At 42.6% G+C, this 16,740-nt stretch overlaps 2 protein-coding genes across 2 annotated transcripts in view; both read left to right on the forward strand.

Annotated features, from left to right (window-relative positions):
• Positions 1-16,740, forward strand: part of gfra3 (GDNF family receptor alpha 3) — a 41,451-nt gene that overhangs the window by 18,285 nt on the left and 6,426 nt on the right. Inside the window, exons 6-7 of the mRNA XM_057849527.1 lie at positions 4,656-4,790; positions 6,309-6,439. Of these exons, the coding sequence (XP_057705510.1) occupies positions 4,656-4,790; positions 6,309-6,439 (266 nt within the window). The remainder of the gene's footprint in view (positions 1-4,655; positions 4,791-6,308; positions 6,440-16,740) is intronic.
• On the forward strand, positions 11,485-15,750 carry LOC130923657 (uncharacterized). Its single transcript, XM_057849507.1, has 2 exons — positions 11,485-15,478; positions 15,707-15,750. Exon 1 carries the CDS (start codon positions 11,840-11,842, stop codon positions 15,128-15,130), a length of 3,291 nt encoding a protein of 1,096 aa, XP_057705490.1. The 5' UTR covers positions 11,485-11,839; the 3' UTR covers positions 15,131-15,478; positions 15,707-15,750.

Genomic DNA, 16,740 nt, shown 5'->3' on the forward strand with positions numbered 1-16,740 from the left:
TTTACACCTTGTTCTGGACCTTTTCTCCTCTTTAGCTGCAAAGTTAGCATTGGTTGCTCCCATCAAGTGCAGCTTTCCGTCGAAGCCATGTCCAGTATTTAGTTCACATCGTCGTCAAACTGCCTCCCCACCGAAGTCTTGCTCACTGAAGGCCATTTAACCCATCTCCTTTCAGAATTGATTCCTAGGGGACCAAATTATTTACAATCCTTTCTATGTATGTACCATAATTCTGTAAAGCCCTGTTTCTTGTTAGGACAAGGCAGGCAAAGTTGACTTGGACCAAAGTGCGAGCCGGAAACAGATGAAGCGTGAAGTGGTATTTATTGTACAAGGACAAAGTGTTGAGCGTCTGGTGGGTTGAATGATCAATGGCTGTGGTTCAGGCTGTGGCTGTGGTTCAGGCTGTGGCTGCGAGGGCTTGATGGGTGGTTGTCCTGATGGCAAAGAACAAGTTTTAGTCAAGAGATCTATGAACGATTGTCAAACACTACAGGCATAGTTGGCCGATGTACCACTGGTGATTGGCAGAATCATCTGGCACCTGCTTGCTGCCCGGGCCGCTCCTTAAAAGCAGTGTTGATTGCGATGAGCTGCAGGTGCACTCCCAGGTCTGCCACACCCAGCCTGCCAAGGTTGAACTCAAGCCACAAAGCAGAAAGTGTAACAACAATAAAAGCCAGTAGAGGGGAGTGTAGGCTAGGACCGCCACAGTTTCTGTCACGATTGCCAGGTGTGAGGGACCCAAAATCAACCTCAGAGACACAGTGGCAAGTTCAGTCCCTTAATATAAAACTGTCTGGTACACGAACGAGATTTAAAGTAAATAGATAGATAGTACGCAGGGGTACCAACTCGGAAGGCGAAAGACACTCGGGAACAAAGACTGGGAAGCAGGTCGGAACACATGCGGAGTCAGTCAGAAAAATGCTCCAAAGTATTACAGACTGAGAAAATCTGTCACAAAGGACTCAGAGAGACTTAAAGAGCATATGACACCAGAAAAAAAGTCTTAAATGGCATTATTATGTGAATTAGAATCATATTTTGAGACGATTCGACTATATACAACAATTTAGCAAAGCGCAGATGACGAGAAATTAGTCTTTTAATCTGCCGGTTAGCCACGCCTACCATTATAGGACTTTAGCGTCCCCAACAGGTGGATGACGTCAGCGGTAGACTAGGCTCATCGGTTTTACTATTCAGCCCATTGAGGGGGAATTGTTCAGAACGAGGAAAACGCGACGAAGAGAGCTGCAAAATGTCATTGTTTCAGTCTCTCTACTCCCAATATTTTTACAGGATATTCTTTTTATCCAAGTATTTTTCCCCAATAGCTATATAAATGGCTTGAGAAGGACCAGTCAGCCCGTCGAGGGGGAACTATTCACAATGAGGAAAACGCAACGAAGAGAGCGGCAAAATGTCATTGTTTCTGTCTCTTTACTTCAATATTTTTACAGGATATTCTTTTTACCCAAGTACTTTCCCCAATTGCTAAATAAATGGCATGGTCATGACAAATAACAATCTTGTGCTAAATGGAATATAAAATAATAAAAATCCATTTATTCAAGACGAAATGGCAAAATTACTCCATAATGGTCAAAACAGTCGACTTCACCTTTACTGTCACACCTCCCGAACGATATTTTATGACACCTAAATCGGACATATGTAATTTCCCTTCCCCGGCTTCGGAGAATGTAAACAGACCAGAAGGAGTGACAGCTAGCCGACATGCTAACCCGAACCGAGGGATGTTTCAAAGTCTTCGAAGTGGAAAATCACACATAACTAGCCTGGATTATTTGACATGACGACCCGGTTGTCGAATTTCTTTGCGGATCGGCAAACCGCCCGGCGGAGAGCAATTTACAGTTCGTTCCCTGGAGGAGGGTGGCTGGAGTTGTTGTGTAGCTAACGCGCTAACAGCTAACTGCTAATGAGCATGAGGATAGCTTTTTACATGCCTATCAATGATCAAACATAAGTAGTCCTTTATTTAAAGGAATTTTATAGTGTTTACTTTGTAATCACTGTATTCGTATTTGACATAATACAAAACAAAGATGTTTACTCACTTCCTTGTAAGTCCAATGGTCCCACAGTAAATATCCACGGTGAATGGGAACCTTTTGAAACTCCAAAAAGGCGCATACGCCTCTCCCGCATACAGAATGATTTTTCTGCAGCCGTTTGGCTGGCGTGATGCAAAAAAATAAAAGTACTGTATTAATCCACAAAATCAGCTGAATCCTTCGTCCTCATACACAACAGTACACTGTATAGTGAAGAGAACGTCTTCTACCGTACACGTCACAGCGCCCTCCTCCTCAATGCAAGACCGAAGCCGGAAGTCACTCATTTTCATGGCGCGGGATTCAAAAAACTAAATAAATATAGCGATCGCTTCCACACACATCCAAGCGGTCCATATCATTCAGGGGCATAAAATACCGCGTGTATTATGAAATAAACATGCTTTTTCGTGTCACAGGCACTTTAAATGTACTAAGAAGGCTCAGCAGTCAGGGAGCACCAGTTGCACTCTATCAGCGCAGGTACTGTAATACGCCTAAACTGACACAGCAAGGGAGAATAGGTTTGTAGTGTGATGTGACACTTTCATATGTTAGTTTTTAAAAAATAATTCTCTTGAACCAAAATTTCAAAGCCATGTCCAGTGTTTATTAGTTAATATTTCATGTTTTTTTCCCGTTCAATTAATTTCTGTGACCACTCTGGATTTATCTTCAGTTAACAGAGGGGGACTAAACCACATCTGTGTATGTCACCGAAGGAGAAAAACACCTAAATTGAACATTAAACCGCCATTCTATTTATGTATATTTAAGACCCTCGTGAGGATACGCGGCATGGAAGATGAATGAATTAATGATTATATACTCATGTATGATCTCCAGTATTCACAAAGATATCATTGTACTTCATATACACATAATATATGCAAACCCTACGGAGCCTCTAAAGGGACTTCGAGAGAAATAAAATACATTTAAACAATCTGGTCGCACCAGATAGTATGTGGTGCGCACTAGAAACAATCTGGTGCGCATGAGAAAGTTCCCTTTTATACAGTGCTGGCCAAAAGTATTGGCACCCCTGCAATTCTGTCAGATAATGCTCAATTTCTCCCAGAAAATGATTGCAATTACAAATGCTTTGGTAGTAATATCTTCATTTATTTTGTTTAAAATGAAAAAAGACAAAACAGAATGAAAAAAAATTTTTTATTACTCATTATCATTTAACACAAAACTCCAAAAATGGGCCAGACAAAAGTACCCCCAAAATGCACCCTCAGCTTAATATTTGGAAGCTTCACCTTTTGACAAAATAACTGCGAACAACTGCTTCCGGTATCTATCAATGAGTTTCTTACAATGCTCTGCTGGAATTTTAGACCATTCTTCTTTGGCCAACTGCTCCAGGTCTCTGAGATTTGAAGGGTGCCTTCTCCAAACTGTCATTTTTTATCTCTTCAAAGGTGTTCTATGAGATTCAGGTCTGGACTCATTGCTGGCCACTTTGGAAGTTTCCAGTGTTTTCTCTCAAAACATTTTCTAGTGCTTTTTGAAGTGTTTTTTGGGTTATTGTCCTGCTGGAAGACCCATGACCTCTGAGGAAGACCCAGCTTTCTCAAACTGGGCCCGACATTATGCTGCAAAATTTGTTGGTAGACTTCATAATGCCATGCACACGGGCAAGAAGTCCAATGCCAGAGGCAGACATCTTACAGCATTACTTGCACATCCTTACCATTACTGCACATTGTCTCGGAACACACTGGAAAGAACAGATTTCTAGTGCGCACCACATACTACCTGGTATGCACCAGATTGTTTAAATTTATTTTATATCTGTCGATATCCCTTTAGGGCATTGATTCATAACCTGGGTTCGATCAAACCCCAGGGGTTCTGTGAGTAAGTCTAAGGGGTTCGGCGAAGGTAAAGAAATGCAGAGCCCTATTTCCGTACGCTGATTAAATCCAGGCAAATTGGCTTTTTAGACCAGGTTTTGGACTAATTTGCTCCCAACTTAAAGGCTTAATCCATTTCTTTTAAATGCTAGTCCTCAAACTGATGGGCGGAGGAACTGGTTTGCTCCCAATTTAAAGGTTTAATCCATTTCTTTTAAATGCTAGTCCTCAAACTGATGGGCAGAGGAAGTGGTTTGCTCAGTGGATGATTGATTCGCACTTGATATGGGGAAATACAATAGACTAATGGGCAGCGTGGTCTCAAACTTTGACCTGTTTATAAAACATGCTGTCAAAATAAGAGAAATTTTGAATGGGAATTTGCTAAATAATTAGCTTACTAGCTTTGATATATTGGCTTTGAATTTTTTTTTTTTTTTTAATTGCTTTATTATCTAATTCCGAAGGGTTGAATCCAAATGTGAAACTTGTAGGGTTCGGTACCTTTAGCAAGGTTAAGAACCACTGCTTTAGGGCTTCCGTAGAAGCCCCCAAACCCCGGAAGAAAAAAAAATCAAACAAACAAAAACTACTGCCTTTTGCAAACTTAGCTCAAGCAAGTAGAAAACAATTTTGCAACAGGCATCATTAAGAATAACTGTGATGGATAACTTCAAAGTCAACGTGCTCTGTTTCTAATGTTTAGGTACTATCATGACTCCAAACTACATTGCTAATGACTCTGCCGATGTATCACTGTGGTGCAACTGTAAAGGGAGCGGCAACCAGTGGCAGGAATGTCTGAGACTGCAACGTATGTTCACCCACAACACCTGCTTGAGTAAGTCCGATCTCAGAAGATTATTTGATGGACAGTGAGTAGGACATTATAATCTTTGAACAACTATCTTTAAATGTACCAAATTGTTATTATTCATTGGCGTGGAAACAGCTTAAAATGTGTTCTTTGAAGCATGAAGTTCATCATCTTGCTTACCAAAATGTTTGCTCACATGTGTATTTCTGAACCAGGGCATACTCAAAGTGGTGCAATGAGAGAACAATGTTTATAAACTTCCCTGCTGTCATTCAATCAGCACAATAATCAATAAGGCGTAGGTTTGGTCTCGACATTGGTTGGGACAATATAACCTGCAAGTCCACTTTTTGGTGGGGACGGGACATTAATCAGAGCTAACAGATTGGGTGAACGGGGGTCAGGTTTACATTTCTCACGTATATGAACCTAATTTATTGATAGGCTAAATGATCAATGCTAAATAAATCTGTATTGACATATACCAACTTTCACGTGTATCGGTTCAGGTGATACAGTGTTCGAGTCAAACCTTTGTTTTCAAAAATGACTAAAGAAACATTTTGAAAACTTCCAGAATAAATGTCTGGATTTTAATAGCAAATTGAAATGGCAATATTTGAACATACCTTATATTCCTTCAAGTAAAACACTACTGTTTTTGTCCATAAGCACAGCCAAACTCAACTCTTTACCTTGATTATGATTAATGTACGATTATCTGAAAATAAAATGTTTGCATAGGCTGCAAATAAAAATATCTTTAAAAAATAATGTAGAAAATTAATAAAGAAATACATTTTAAATAAATGCAAGTCAATCAAACGTGTGTTTGAGGGGGGGAAATGGACCGGCAAATTCAGCAAGTGAAATGTAAGTCTGAGCATTATAAAAATAATTCATTTAATAATGGTAAACCCTAACCCTTACAAAACATCTAAATTACTTACAGTGCAGGTTAAAAGTATTGGCACCCCTGCAAATCTGTCAGATAATGCTCAATTTCCCATTTTTAGAGTTTTGTGTAAAATTATAATGATTTTTTTTTTTCCATTCTCTTTTGTGTTTTTTCATTGCAAGCAAAATAAACGAAGACATTACTACCAAAGCATTTGTTATTGCAATCACTTTCTGGGAGAAATTGAGCATTATCTGACAGAATTGCAGGGGTGCCAATACTTTTGGCCAGCACTATATATAACTGAAGTCATTATATAATGCAAATAAGGTTGCTTAAAAGTTGGTGGGGACAATCCTAAAAAGTTGCTAGTTGCTATATGTCCCTACTGTCCCTATGCAAGCCTACGCCCTTGGTCAATGCATATGAAACCTGCATGTTTAAACATTCAAGCCAGGAATCTGTGATTCTCATGAAACGTAGTTGTTGTTTATCAAGCTGACAGCACAAATAATGAAAAGGCCAGAGATTATCTCGATTCACACCTGCAAACATGTTGGAAGACATGGGCCTGTGAAAGGCACCCAGACTGATTCACCCTTCATTCACACATACTGAAAGTAGCGTTTCTTGTTTTCATGCAGGGAACGCCATTAGTGGGATGGGGAGGGCTGACTTCCCGCCTATGGACATAACCCCTCTTGCACCAAGACCCTCCCCATTGGTTCAGGATGATGAAATGCTGAGCAAAAACCACTTACTTGACCGTGACATTGTGAGTGGATTCATAGTTTTTATGAACTAAATAAGTGTAAGTCATCGCATGCAGTCCATAGTTAACTTGTGATTAATCGCATTTTTTAAATTATGCATTTATAAAAATTAAATACACCTATTAACACAGGAGTTCACCAATGTGCTTACATTGCATAATTCAAGAAACAAGAAATGGGCAACTTCATCCTTGAAAAGATTAATTAACCATCATTTTTTTACCAAATACCTTATAATTAATTGGTTTAAAGTGCCACCATTAAAAAAATCTTAAATAGCATTATTATGTGACTGAAAATCATATTTTGAGATGGTTCGACTATATACAACGATTTGGCAAAGCGCAGATGACGAGAAATGAGTCTTTCAAACTGCCGTTTAGCTACTCCTGCCATTATGGTGTTCTAGTGCCGCCATCTAGGTGATGATGTCGGCAGAGTAACGATTCAGCCCAATGGAGGAGGAAGATTCAGAACGAGGAAAATATGACAGAGTGCAGCAAAATGTCATCATTGTTTTTATCTCTCTACTACAATATTTTTACAGGATATTCTTTTATTATATAGGTATTTTTCCCCAACTGCTAAATAAATTGTATGGTCATGACATGTAATAGTCTTATGCTAATTAGAATATGAAATATTAAAAATGCATTTATTCAGTACGACAGGGCTAAATTACTGCATAATGGTCAGAACTGCCGACTTCTTAAACCTCCCGAACAGTATTTTATGCCACCGGAGTTTGTCGACTTTGTCGAGGACTCAGAGACAAGGAAAGAGTGTGAGAGCTATGCTACATGCTAACCCAAACCGAGCGGCTCTTCCAAGAATCTTCCTCGCCTTTCGAAAACGGAAAAATCACACGAAACTACCCAAACTCATGTCACACACGGCCGCGGGGGTGATAGCCTTCACAGTTCGGCCAGCCCCTGGCGGCGGGCAAGGTTCGGCTCGTTGTTGAATGCCGAAAATGCCGCAGTCTCGGTGGACAAACCGGCCAACGTCAGAGCGCGTAACTGAGCGAAGAGGGCCGAGAGGGGTGGAAGTCTCTACACGATCGAGAACCGCAGACGAGAGCCGTCGACCATGGTGTGTGACAAGCCGCCTTTTCAGTGGATAGGGAGCATTGACACCCACAAAATGCAAGTCACCTCCTTGTTAAAACGTGCGCCATCATCCCATTATTTGGCATAATATATATCACGTAGCTTACTCACTTCTTTGTTTCTTCAATGGTCCCACAGTTGTCGGTCTTGTTTTGCCCATTCTTCGTTGTGAACAGGATCTTTTTGAAATCCAAAAAGGCTCACGCGTCTCTGCCTGGTGCAGCAACAAAAGCCTACAGCACAATGGGCTGGCGTGATGTGAAAAATAAATGAATTAATCTGCAAAATCAGCTGAATCTGCAGTCCTTCAGAATAATATAGTAATCGGGATTCAAAAAATTGAATAAATATATCGATTGCTTCCACTCACATCCGAGCGGTCCATTTAATTTAGGAGCATAAAACACATCGTGAAATATGAAATAAACATGCTTTTTGATGTTAGAGGCACTTTAATATAATTTATGAAATAAAATTACAAAATATAAAATGTGAAAAGTGAGACAAAATGATTGAAGTGTTAACTGTAGGGGTGGACTGTGCCAGTCAATCCACCACAGAGTGCTACATTTTGCGCCAAAAAGCCAGTTACATCTCGCCCGAGAGCGGGGTTATCACCCCGATCCTCCGTGTGATTGAGCCCAAAAATAGTGAGCTTCGAGCGGCCGCAAGAGAAATTCAAAGGTACCTGGCAATCCAGGCTGGAGGTTCTCATGGTGCTCAAAAATGTTCACATTCTTTCATTCCACACGTTCATTCTAGGGGTGTCTCAATCGCATATTTTTGCACCAGAGTCATTGATACAGAGTCCTGATCCGATACAGAAATAATTTTTGGGGTTTTTTAATTAACAAAAGTTGATCGTGTTACATGTTACAGTACTGTACTTTTTACAGTACTTCTTCATCTGCTCTTTCCAGGAGTGTTGTGGAGTATAAAACGTAGAAATTTTTGTATTTTTTGGCAATGCCATTGAATTTCTGAATTATTGTGTGACTTTTTAGCTCTTAAAAATTTAAAAATACACATACAAGTTAGGCCTGAATGATATTGGAAAAAAATAATATTGCCATATAACATTGGCACTTACTTTTTGCATTAGTTGCACTGGTTCGCCTAATTTCTTTCTTAAGCTGCACCAGCACAAAATGTAGGCGCACGCACATTTTTCAGTGCATAACCTTTAACGCCATACTTTTGATCCCTCTCTGTTATGTCCTCTGGTCTTATGTTGACTACTTTTTGGGTTTAATTTCTTTCTAAGATTGTACATTGTTCATCCGTCCACAGGATGTCGCTATTCTAACTCAGAATCTTAAGTTTTTCTTTGGTATTGCTGTTTGCGCTCGGCTTCCCCTAGTGGCGACTTGCTGTAAGCAGCAGGCAGAAAGAACTTTTTATTTCAGTTGGAAAAGAGGCCTTGAGGTGTTAAGACGTTACACACCTCCTCTGCACCATACATCGTTGGGAACCCTTGACAAAACAAAATCTGTAAGTTTGTACGTTTTAACAGTGGGTTAGATGTAATTTTGGTGTGTCTATTCTGTTATTTTGTTGTTATTTATGTGGCGCGAACCCACACGTTTTTGTGCTAAGCTAAAGTAGCCACTTCATTTCATTTGCTCATAATGGAGCCAGTTTTCTGTTATTTACATAAACATGTTATTGTATAGAACCTTTTATTTTGTGTATAACATTTGTGTTTTATGTATGTTTCAGTTTTACCACACACACACGCGCACACGTTCACGCGAAGAAATAAATGAGAGGAAGGAGTTTGGGCCTCCATTTTTCTTTGTCGGTTTAGCTCGCTGCCAAAGTCGAGTAGCCGTACGCTCGGCTGAGGGCAGAAGAGTAAAAAGATTTTCAACACATCAAGCACCCAAGATGTCTCAGCAAGAAGTTTCACCACCTATCAGCCAAGTGGTCACCAGGTCGGAGGCCAGTCATTCTCATTCTTCACGCCGGTCCAGAACGAGTCAAGCTGCTGCACAAGCACGAGCAGACGCCGAAGCTGCCTACGCCAGAGCACGGTACGCCAAACGCCAAATCGACATGGAGGTCGAGAAGGCACGCATCGAGGCAACACTACACGCTCTGAAGACGGAAGGTGAAGCAGAAGCAGCGCTCGCCGCAGCTAAAGTTTGGGAGGCGACTTTCGAAGAAGAGGAGCGCGCCAAAGTCGACCTCAGCGAGCAAGGGGTATTTTCCAAGACACCCCCCTCCATCAGGCGTGCACAAGAGTATGTGCATGCTCACTTTGACGACCAGCGTGTCCAAGCAGATGGCACACAAACGCCAAACAATGAGCACCTGGTTAGGCACAATGACTCTCAACAACCAGAAAATAGCCCAAAATCAGCTGGTGCTTTTCCACATGTGCGTCACATCGACATCGCTGACGAAGAGCATCTCCAATCTCATCGTGCGAGAACGGACATCTCACACCAGCCTACACCTTCAGCAACCCCACAAAGTGAACTGTCCAATTTAGCAGCCTATCTAGCACGGCGTGATCTGCTGACATCGGGGTTCAAGGTTTTCGACAACCGGCCAGAGTCCTACCTGTCCTGGAAGTCCATGTTCTGCAACGCGACGGAAGGCCTCAATCTCAAGCCCAGCGAAGAGCTCGACCTTCTCACCAAGTGGCTCGGCGGGGAGTCTCTTCAACACGCTCAGAGGATCAGGGCGGTCCACGTGAGTAATCCACAGGCAGGTCTCCAACGTCTGTGGCAGCGGCTAGACAAGACTTATGGCTCTCCAGAGGTAATTGAATCCTCACTCTTCCAACGGTTGCAGACTTTTCCAAGAATCTCCAACAAAGACACTCACTTACTGCAGGAGCTTGCTGATCTTCTGTTAGAGCTATCGTATGCCAAAAGTGAAAGTTATTTGCCGGGTCTTAGCTTTCTCGACACACCAAGGGGCATAAACCCGATAGTTGAAAAACTCCCATATGGACTCCAGGAGTCATGGGTTACACAAGGTACCAAATACAAAAGGGAAAACGGTGCAGTCTATCCACCTTTTTCGTATTTTGTGCGGTTCGTAAATGACTACGCTGAAATGAGAACAGACCCTAGCTTTATGTTACAGTGTTCAAACGTAATAAATCCAAGGGTTGATAAGACATCAGTAAGACGAGACAAATACAGAGTTCCATTGGCGGTGAATAAAATAGAGATCAGTCCGGCTAAATTGACAGCACTCGATCCAGACAAACAATGTCCTATCCACCAAAAACCACATTCACTCGTCAAATGCAGGGGGTTTAGAATGAAAACACTAGACGAAAGAAAGAACATTCTCAAAGAGCACGCCATTTGTTTTAAATGTTGTGCGTCCACAAATCACAGGGCTCGAGACTGTAAAGCTATTATCCAATGCTCAGAATGTGATAGCGATGCTCATGTGTCTGCCATGCATGTCGGTCCACCTCCATGGACACCTCAAGACTTTAATCCCCCAACCCAGAGTCACGGCGGGGAGTCTGAGGGCCCAAATCCTGTGAACACAGCCAGTTGCACAGAAGTATGTGGGCAAGGCGTAAAAGGAAAATCATGCTCAAAGATCTGTTTAGTTAATGTATATCGCCGAACTTCTCCAGAAAAGAAAAAGAGGGTATATGCCATGTTGGATGATCAGAGCAATTCATCCTTAGCCAGATCTGCGTTTTTTGACATGTTTAATGTGCAAGGTACCATATTCCCATACACCATGAGAACATGTGCAGGTTTATCAGAGACACAAGGTCGTAAAGCTGATGGCTTTGTTGTAGAAGATGTAGATGGTAAGGTCTCCATGATGCTGCCTACAATAACAGAATGTGATCAGATTCCAGATAATAGAGACGAAATTCCCAGCCCTGAGGTAGCAGCAGCTCACCCTCATTTGCGATCAATCGCTTCACAGATTCCTCCTCTCGACCCATCGGCAGACATTCTTCTGCTCCTGGGAAGGGACATCATTCAGGCTCATAAAGTTCGTGGTCAGGTAAATGGGCCAAACAATGCACCTCATGCCCAGCGTCTCGATTTAGGATGGGTTGTCATAGGTGATGTCTGTCTCTCTGGAGCTCATAAACCCACATTGAACTCATTTAAGACGAACGTTCTAAACAGTGGACGTCCCACGTTCCTCAGTCCTTGCGAAAACACAATCGTTATCAAAGAGAAATACACCAAAAACGATCCACTAAACACACAAGCGGAACTAGGACAACATATTTTCCAACAAACAACAAATGACGACAAAGTTGCACTTTCGGCAGAAGATGCGTTGTTCCTAGACATTATGCACAACAACTTTGCTAAAGATGAGGCGAATAACTGGGTAGCTCCACTTCCATTCCGCTCACCTAGGCGGCGCCTACCTGACAATCGGCAGCAGGCCTACAATCGTTTAATGTCGCTCCGCAAAACGCTGAGAAGAAAACCTGAAATGAGAGCGCATTACGCTGAGTTTATGGAGAAAATATTCAGCAAGGGCCATGCCGAACCAGCGCCCGCACTGGCGCCAGATCAAGAGTGCTGGTATCTCCCTAGTTTTGGCGTTTACCACCCGCAAAAGCCAGAAAAAATTAGGGTAGTCTTTGATTCGAGTGCTCAACTTGACAATGTTTCTCTCAATGACGTGCTCCTCAAGGGACCAGATCTTAACAACACTCTCGTAGGAGTTCTGATGCGGTTTAGGTCCGACCCATACGCCGTTATGGCAGATGTGGAGCATATGTTTCACAACTTTATAGTACGAGAAGACCACCGTAACTACCTTCGTTTCTTGTGGTTCCAAAATCATGACCTTGATGGAAAAGTGCAAGAATTTAGGATGACTGTCCATGTGTTTGGTAATTGTCCTTCCCCATCAGTCGCCATCTTTGGACTGAAAAGAACAGCCATAGAAGGAGAAATGGAATTTGGCAGTGACGCAAAAGAATTCATTGAACGGCACTTCTATGTAGATGATGGGCTAAAGTCATTCTCTTCCATAGAGCAGGCCATTGATGTTCTTAGTAGGGCACAGAAGATGCTGGCTCAGTGTAACATACGCCTGCACAAAATCTCATCCAATTGTCCTCTCATAACAGGAGCCTTTCCAACCGAAGATCGTGCTGTAGGCATGCAAGGTCTTGACATTGGGCAGACTACCCCACCAATGCAGCGCAGTTTGGGCTTAGGATGGGAGCTGTTGACTGACCAATTCAAGTTCCAAGTAAGAGTAAATGAAAGGCCGTTCACAAAAAGGGGAGTTCTGTCAGTTATCAACAGTGTGTTCGACCCACTTGGTTTTGCTATTCCAGTAATCGTAGGGGGTAGAACCATACTCAGAGACATTTCCACAAATGTTTCAGAGTGGGACACTGAACTGCCAAAAGACAAATTAGAACAGTGGCAAAAGTGGAAAAGTTCCCTCGGACACCTACAACATCTTGAAATTCCCAGAATGTACACTTCAATACCGCTGTCTGCAGCCCAAAGAATAGAGATTGACGTTTTTTGTGATGCTTCCACAAAAGCCGTAGGTGCGGTAGCCTACCTCAAACTCACAAATGAGGACGGACACAGCGAAGTGGGATTCCTCCTCGGCAAAGCACGTTTAGCTCCTAAACCAGACATCACCATACCCCGACTTGAACTCTGTGCAGCAGTCCTGGCCGTGGAAGTAGCAGAGTTGGTTCTAGAGGAGCTGGATGTCACAGTCGATCAGGTGAATCTTTACACAGACTCAAAGGTAGTGCTTGGGTACATCTCAAACACCAAGAGACGCTTTCACGTTTATGTGCACAACAGAGTCGAACGCATCAGGCGCTTTGCACAAACTCACCAGTGGCATTACGTGCCCACACACTTAAATCCGGCAGACCATGCCACACGAGCGTTGCCCGCTGAGCAGCTCTCCAGCTCCACCTGGCTCAGAGGCCCAGCTTTCCTCTCCAGGTTGGACCAAAGTCAAGTTCGAAGTCAAACCTTCGATCTCATAGACCCAGAGACTGACTGTGAGTTGCGTCCTGAGGTAACAACTTGCACTACCACCCTATCAAAAGGCCAGTTTAATAGTGCCAGATTTGAAAGGTTTTCAAGTTGGAAGGTGCTGCAAAAGGCTATTGCCAAACTCCAACATATAGCTCAATCATTCAAGAACAACTCTGAGGTTTCCTGTCGTGGCTGGCACAACTGCAACAAACATTTAACTGAAAAGTCACTGCAACTAGCCAAGACCACGATCATTCGCACCGTTCAAAGAGAGGTCTTCGCAGAAGATATTGGATGCATTGAAAAAGGCACAGCTCTAAAAAACTCAAGTCCACTCAGCAAACTGAATCCATTTGTTGACACGCAAGGGCTCCTTAAAGTTGGAGGCCGACTAAAGAAAGCACAGTTGTCTGCAGAAGAAACCAATCCCATACTCGTCCCTGGAAAGCATCATCTTGCTCAGCTCATAATAAGACACTTTCACGAAAAATTATGTCACCAGGGAAGGCATTTCACGGAGGGAGCAGTCAGAGCAGGGGGCTTTTGGATTGTGGGAGGAAAAAGAGCAGTAAGCAGTGTGATTTTCAAGTGCATCACATGCCGCAAATTAAGGGGCAGGCAACCTGAACAGATAATGGCTGAACTTCCTGAGGACAGGCTGTCCACGGACCCTCCTTTCACAAATGTAGGCCTTGATGTGTTCGGTCCCTGGTCCGTTACAGTGAGAAAAACGCGTGGTGCTAATGCAGATGCTAAAAGATGGGCAGTCATATTCACCTGCATGAGTACACGTGCAATTCATATTGAAGTGATTGAGTCAATGGACACATCGTCATTCATTAATGCACTGCGTCGTTTCTTTGCCATCCGAGGTGGTGCCAAACTCTTGAGATCTGATTGTGGGACAAATTTTGTGAGTGCCTGCAAAGAGCTCCAAATAGACAAACTAGGCTGTCACAATGACAAAATAGGCACATTCTTGAAAGACAGTGCGTGCAAATGGCAGTTTAATCCTCCACATGCATCCCATATGGCTGGTTCCTGGGAACGCATGATCGGCGTCACCCGAAAAATCCTCAATGCAATGCTCCTTGAACATCCATATGGGAAGCTCACACATGAAGTACTCGTAACATTGTTAGCTGAAGTCACCGCAATTGTAAATGCACGCCCGCTAACAGCCGTTTCTACAGATCCCGAAAACCCAGTCATTCTTACTCCTGCGATGCTACTCACGCAAAAGGTTGGCACACCACCGATTCCACCAGGGCAGTTTCAGACCAGTGACCTATTCAAAGCCCAATGGAAGCGCGTGCAGTACTTAGCTAATGTTTTCTGGAGTCGTTGGCAGAAAGAATACATCGCAGGCTTGCAGGTTCGTCGCAAGTGGAAAACAAAAAAGCCAAACCTTCAAATGGGCAACGTTGTTTTAATGAGGGAGTCTCTAGAACATAGGAATAATTGGCCACTCGGACTGATCACAAAATCTTTCCCAAGTGAGGACGGTAATGTCAGAAAAGTTGAGGTTAAGATTTGCCGAAACGGCGAGAATAGGTTTTACATTCGCCCAATTCGTGAAGTTGTGCTTTTGATGTCTAAGGATAGCATGTAAAACGAGTTGTTGTTTTGTATCGTTCATTAGTTAAGGGCTGACATCTTGCAGATGTCAGGCGGGGAGTGTTATGTCCTCTGGTCTTATGTTGACTACTTTTTGGGTTTAATTTCTTTCTAAGATTGTACATTGTTCATCCGTCCACAGGATGTCGCTATTCTAACTCAGAATCTTAAGTTTTTCTTTGGTATTGCTGTTTGCGCTCGGCTTCCCCTAGTGGCGACTTGCTGTAAGCAGCAGGCAGAAAGAACTTTTTATTTCAGTTGGAAAAGAGGCCTTGAGGTGTTAAGACGTTACACACCTCCTCTGCACCATACATCGTTGGGAACCCTTGACAAAACAAAATCTGTAAGTTTGTACGTTTTAACAGTGGGTTAGATGTAATTTTGGTGTGTCTATTCTGTTATTTTGTTGTTATTTATGTGGCGCGAACCCACACGTTTTTGTGCTAAGCTAAAGTAGCCACTTCATTTCATTTGCTCATAATGGAGCCAGTTTTCTGTTATTTACATAAACATGTTATTGTATAGAACCTTTTATTTTGTGTATAACATTTGTGTTTTATGTATGTTTCAGTTTTACCACACACACACGCGCACACGTTCACGCGAAGAAATAAATGAGAGGAAGGAGTTTGGGCCTCCATTTTTCTTTGTCGGTTTAGCTCGCTGCCAAAGTCGAGTAGCCGTACGCTCGGCTGAGGGCAGAAGACTCTCCATAACATTCATATAATTCATATGAGTGAGTCCACTTAAATTCACTCACGCTTTGACGCTCGGGCTGCCGACAACAGCCTCTAGACAACAAAGATTGACTAAACGATGATTGACACATTCGTGCCCTTGATCATACAGCTACAGAGCCTTCACTAGCCAGATCAAAGTTACAAACCTGTGACTCATCAGTGCACAGTGTGAAGCAGCAGGAGAATGAGGGCAGAAAAACATTAAAATGTATATATTTTTTCTATTAACAACCCGCTCCTAGTTCGTTCAGTTTATCTGTGTATTACAGCTCAATAAATGACGATAAATGCCACAATCCTAGGCCAAAAGCCTCAGAGTGCCACATTTGAGCTTAAAAGCCAAAGTTACGTTTCGGCTGAGAACAAATATTTCCCCCCTATCCCTTAGCGCTTCTTGGGCGGCCACGAGAGCTGTGCAAAGCACCAGGAGCTTCACTGCTGTGCTTTCATCAGAACATGCTCGAAAAACAACCTTAATGGGTCGCGTCAAGCGGGTTCACGCTCGTCTCGCTGCCTCAACTTTGCCCTATTTTGGCCATTAAAAACTAAACGTGAATTTAGCCTGACAACCATGATAACACTGTGCCTCTCTGGGCCCACTACGGAGGGTAGGAAGGGCTATAATTAATCGCGCGAAAAAAAAAAAATGGTGTCAAAGGGGACGTGCGTTAACGCTGTTATTATCGATATGGTATAGGGTGTCTCCATAAAATTACACACCCTTTTGCAGCTGATAACATGACATAATCAGACTTGAACTGCATCTTCATAAAGTACTTCCATCAGAATTTTACAATGAATTTCCTTTCTTTAAAGTTAAGTCTGTCTGTCATCATTGATTTAATGGGTATAATCTGCAAAAATA

This window comes from Corythoichthys intestinalis, chromosome 11 (genome assembly GCF_030265065.1).
Source record: "Corythoichthys intestinalis isolate RoL2023-P3 chromosome 11, ASM3026506v1, whole genome shotgun sequence".
Lineage (NCBI taxonomy): Eukaryota > Metazoa > Chordata > Actinopteri > Syngnathiformes > Syngnathidae > Corythoichthys > Corythoichthys intestinalis.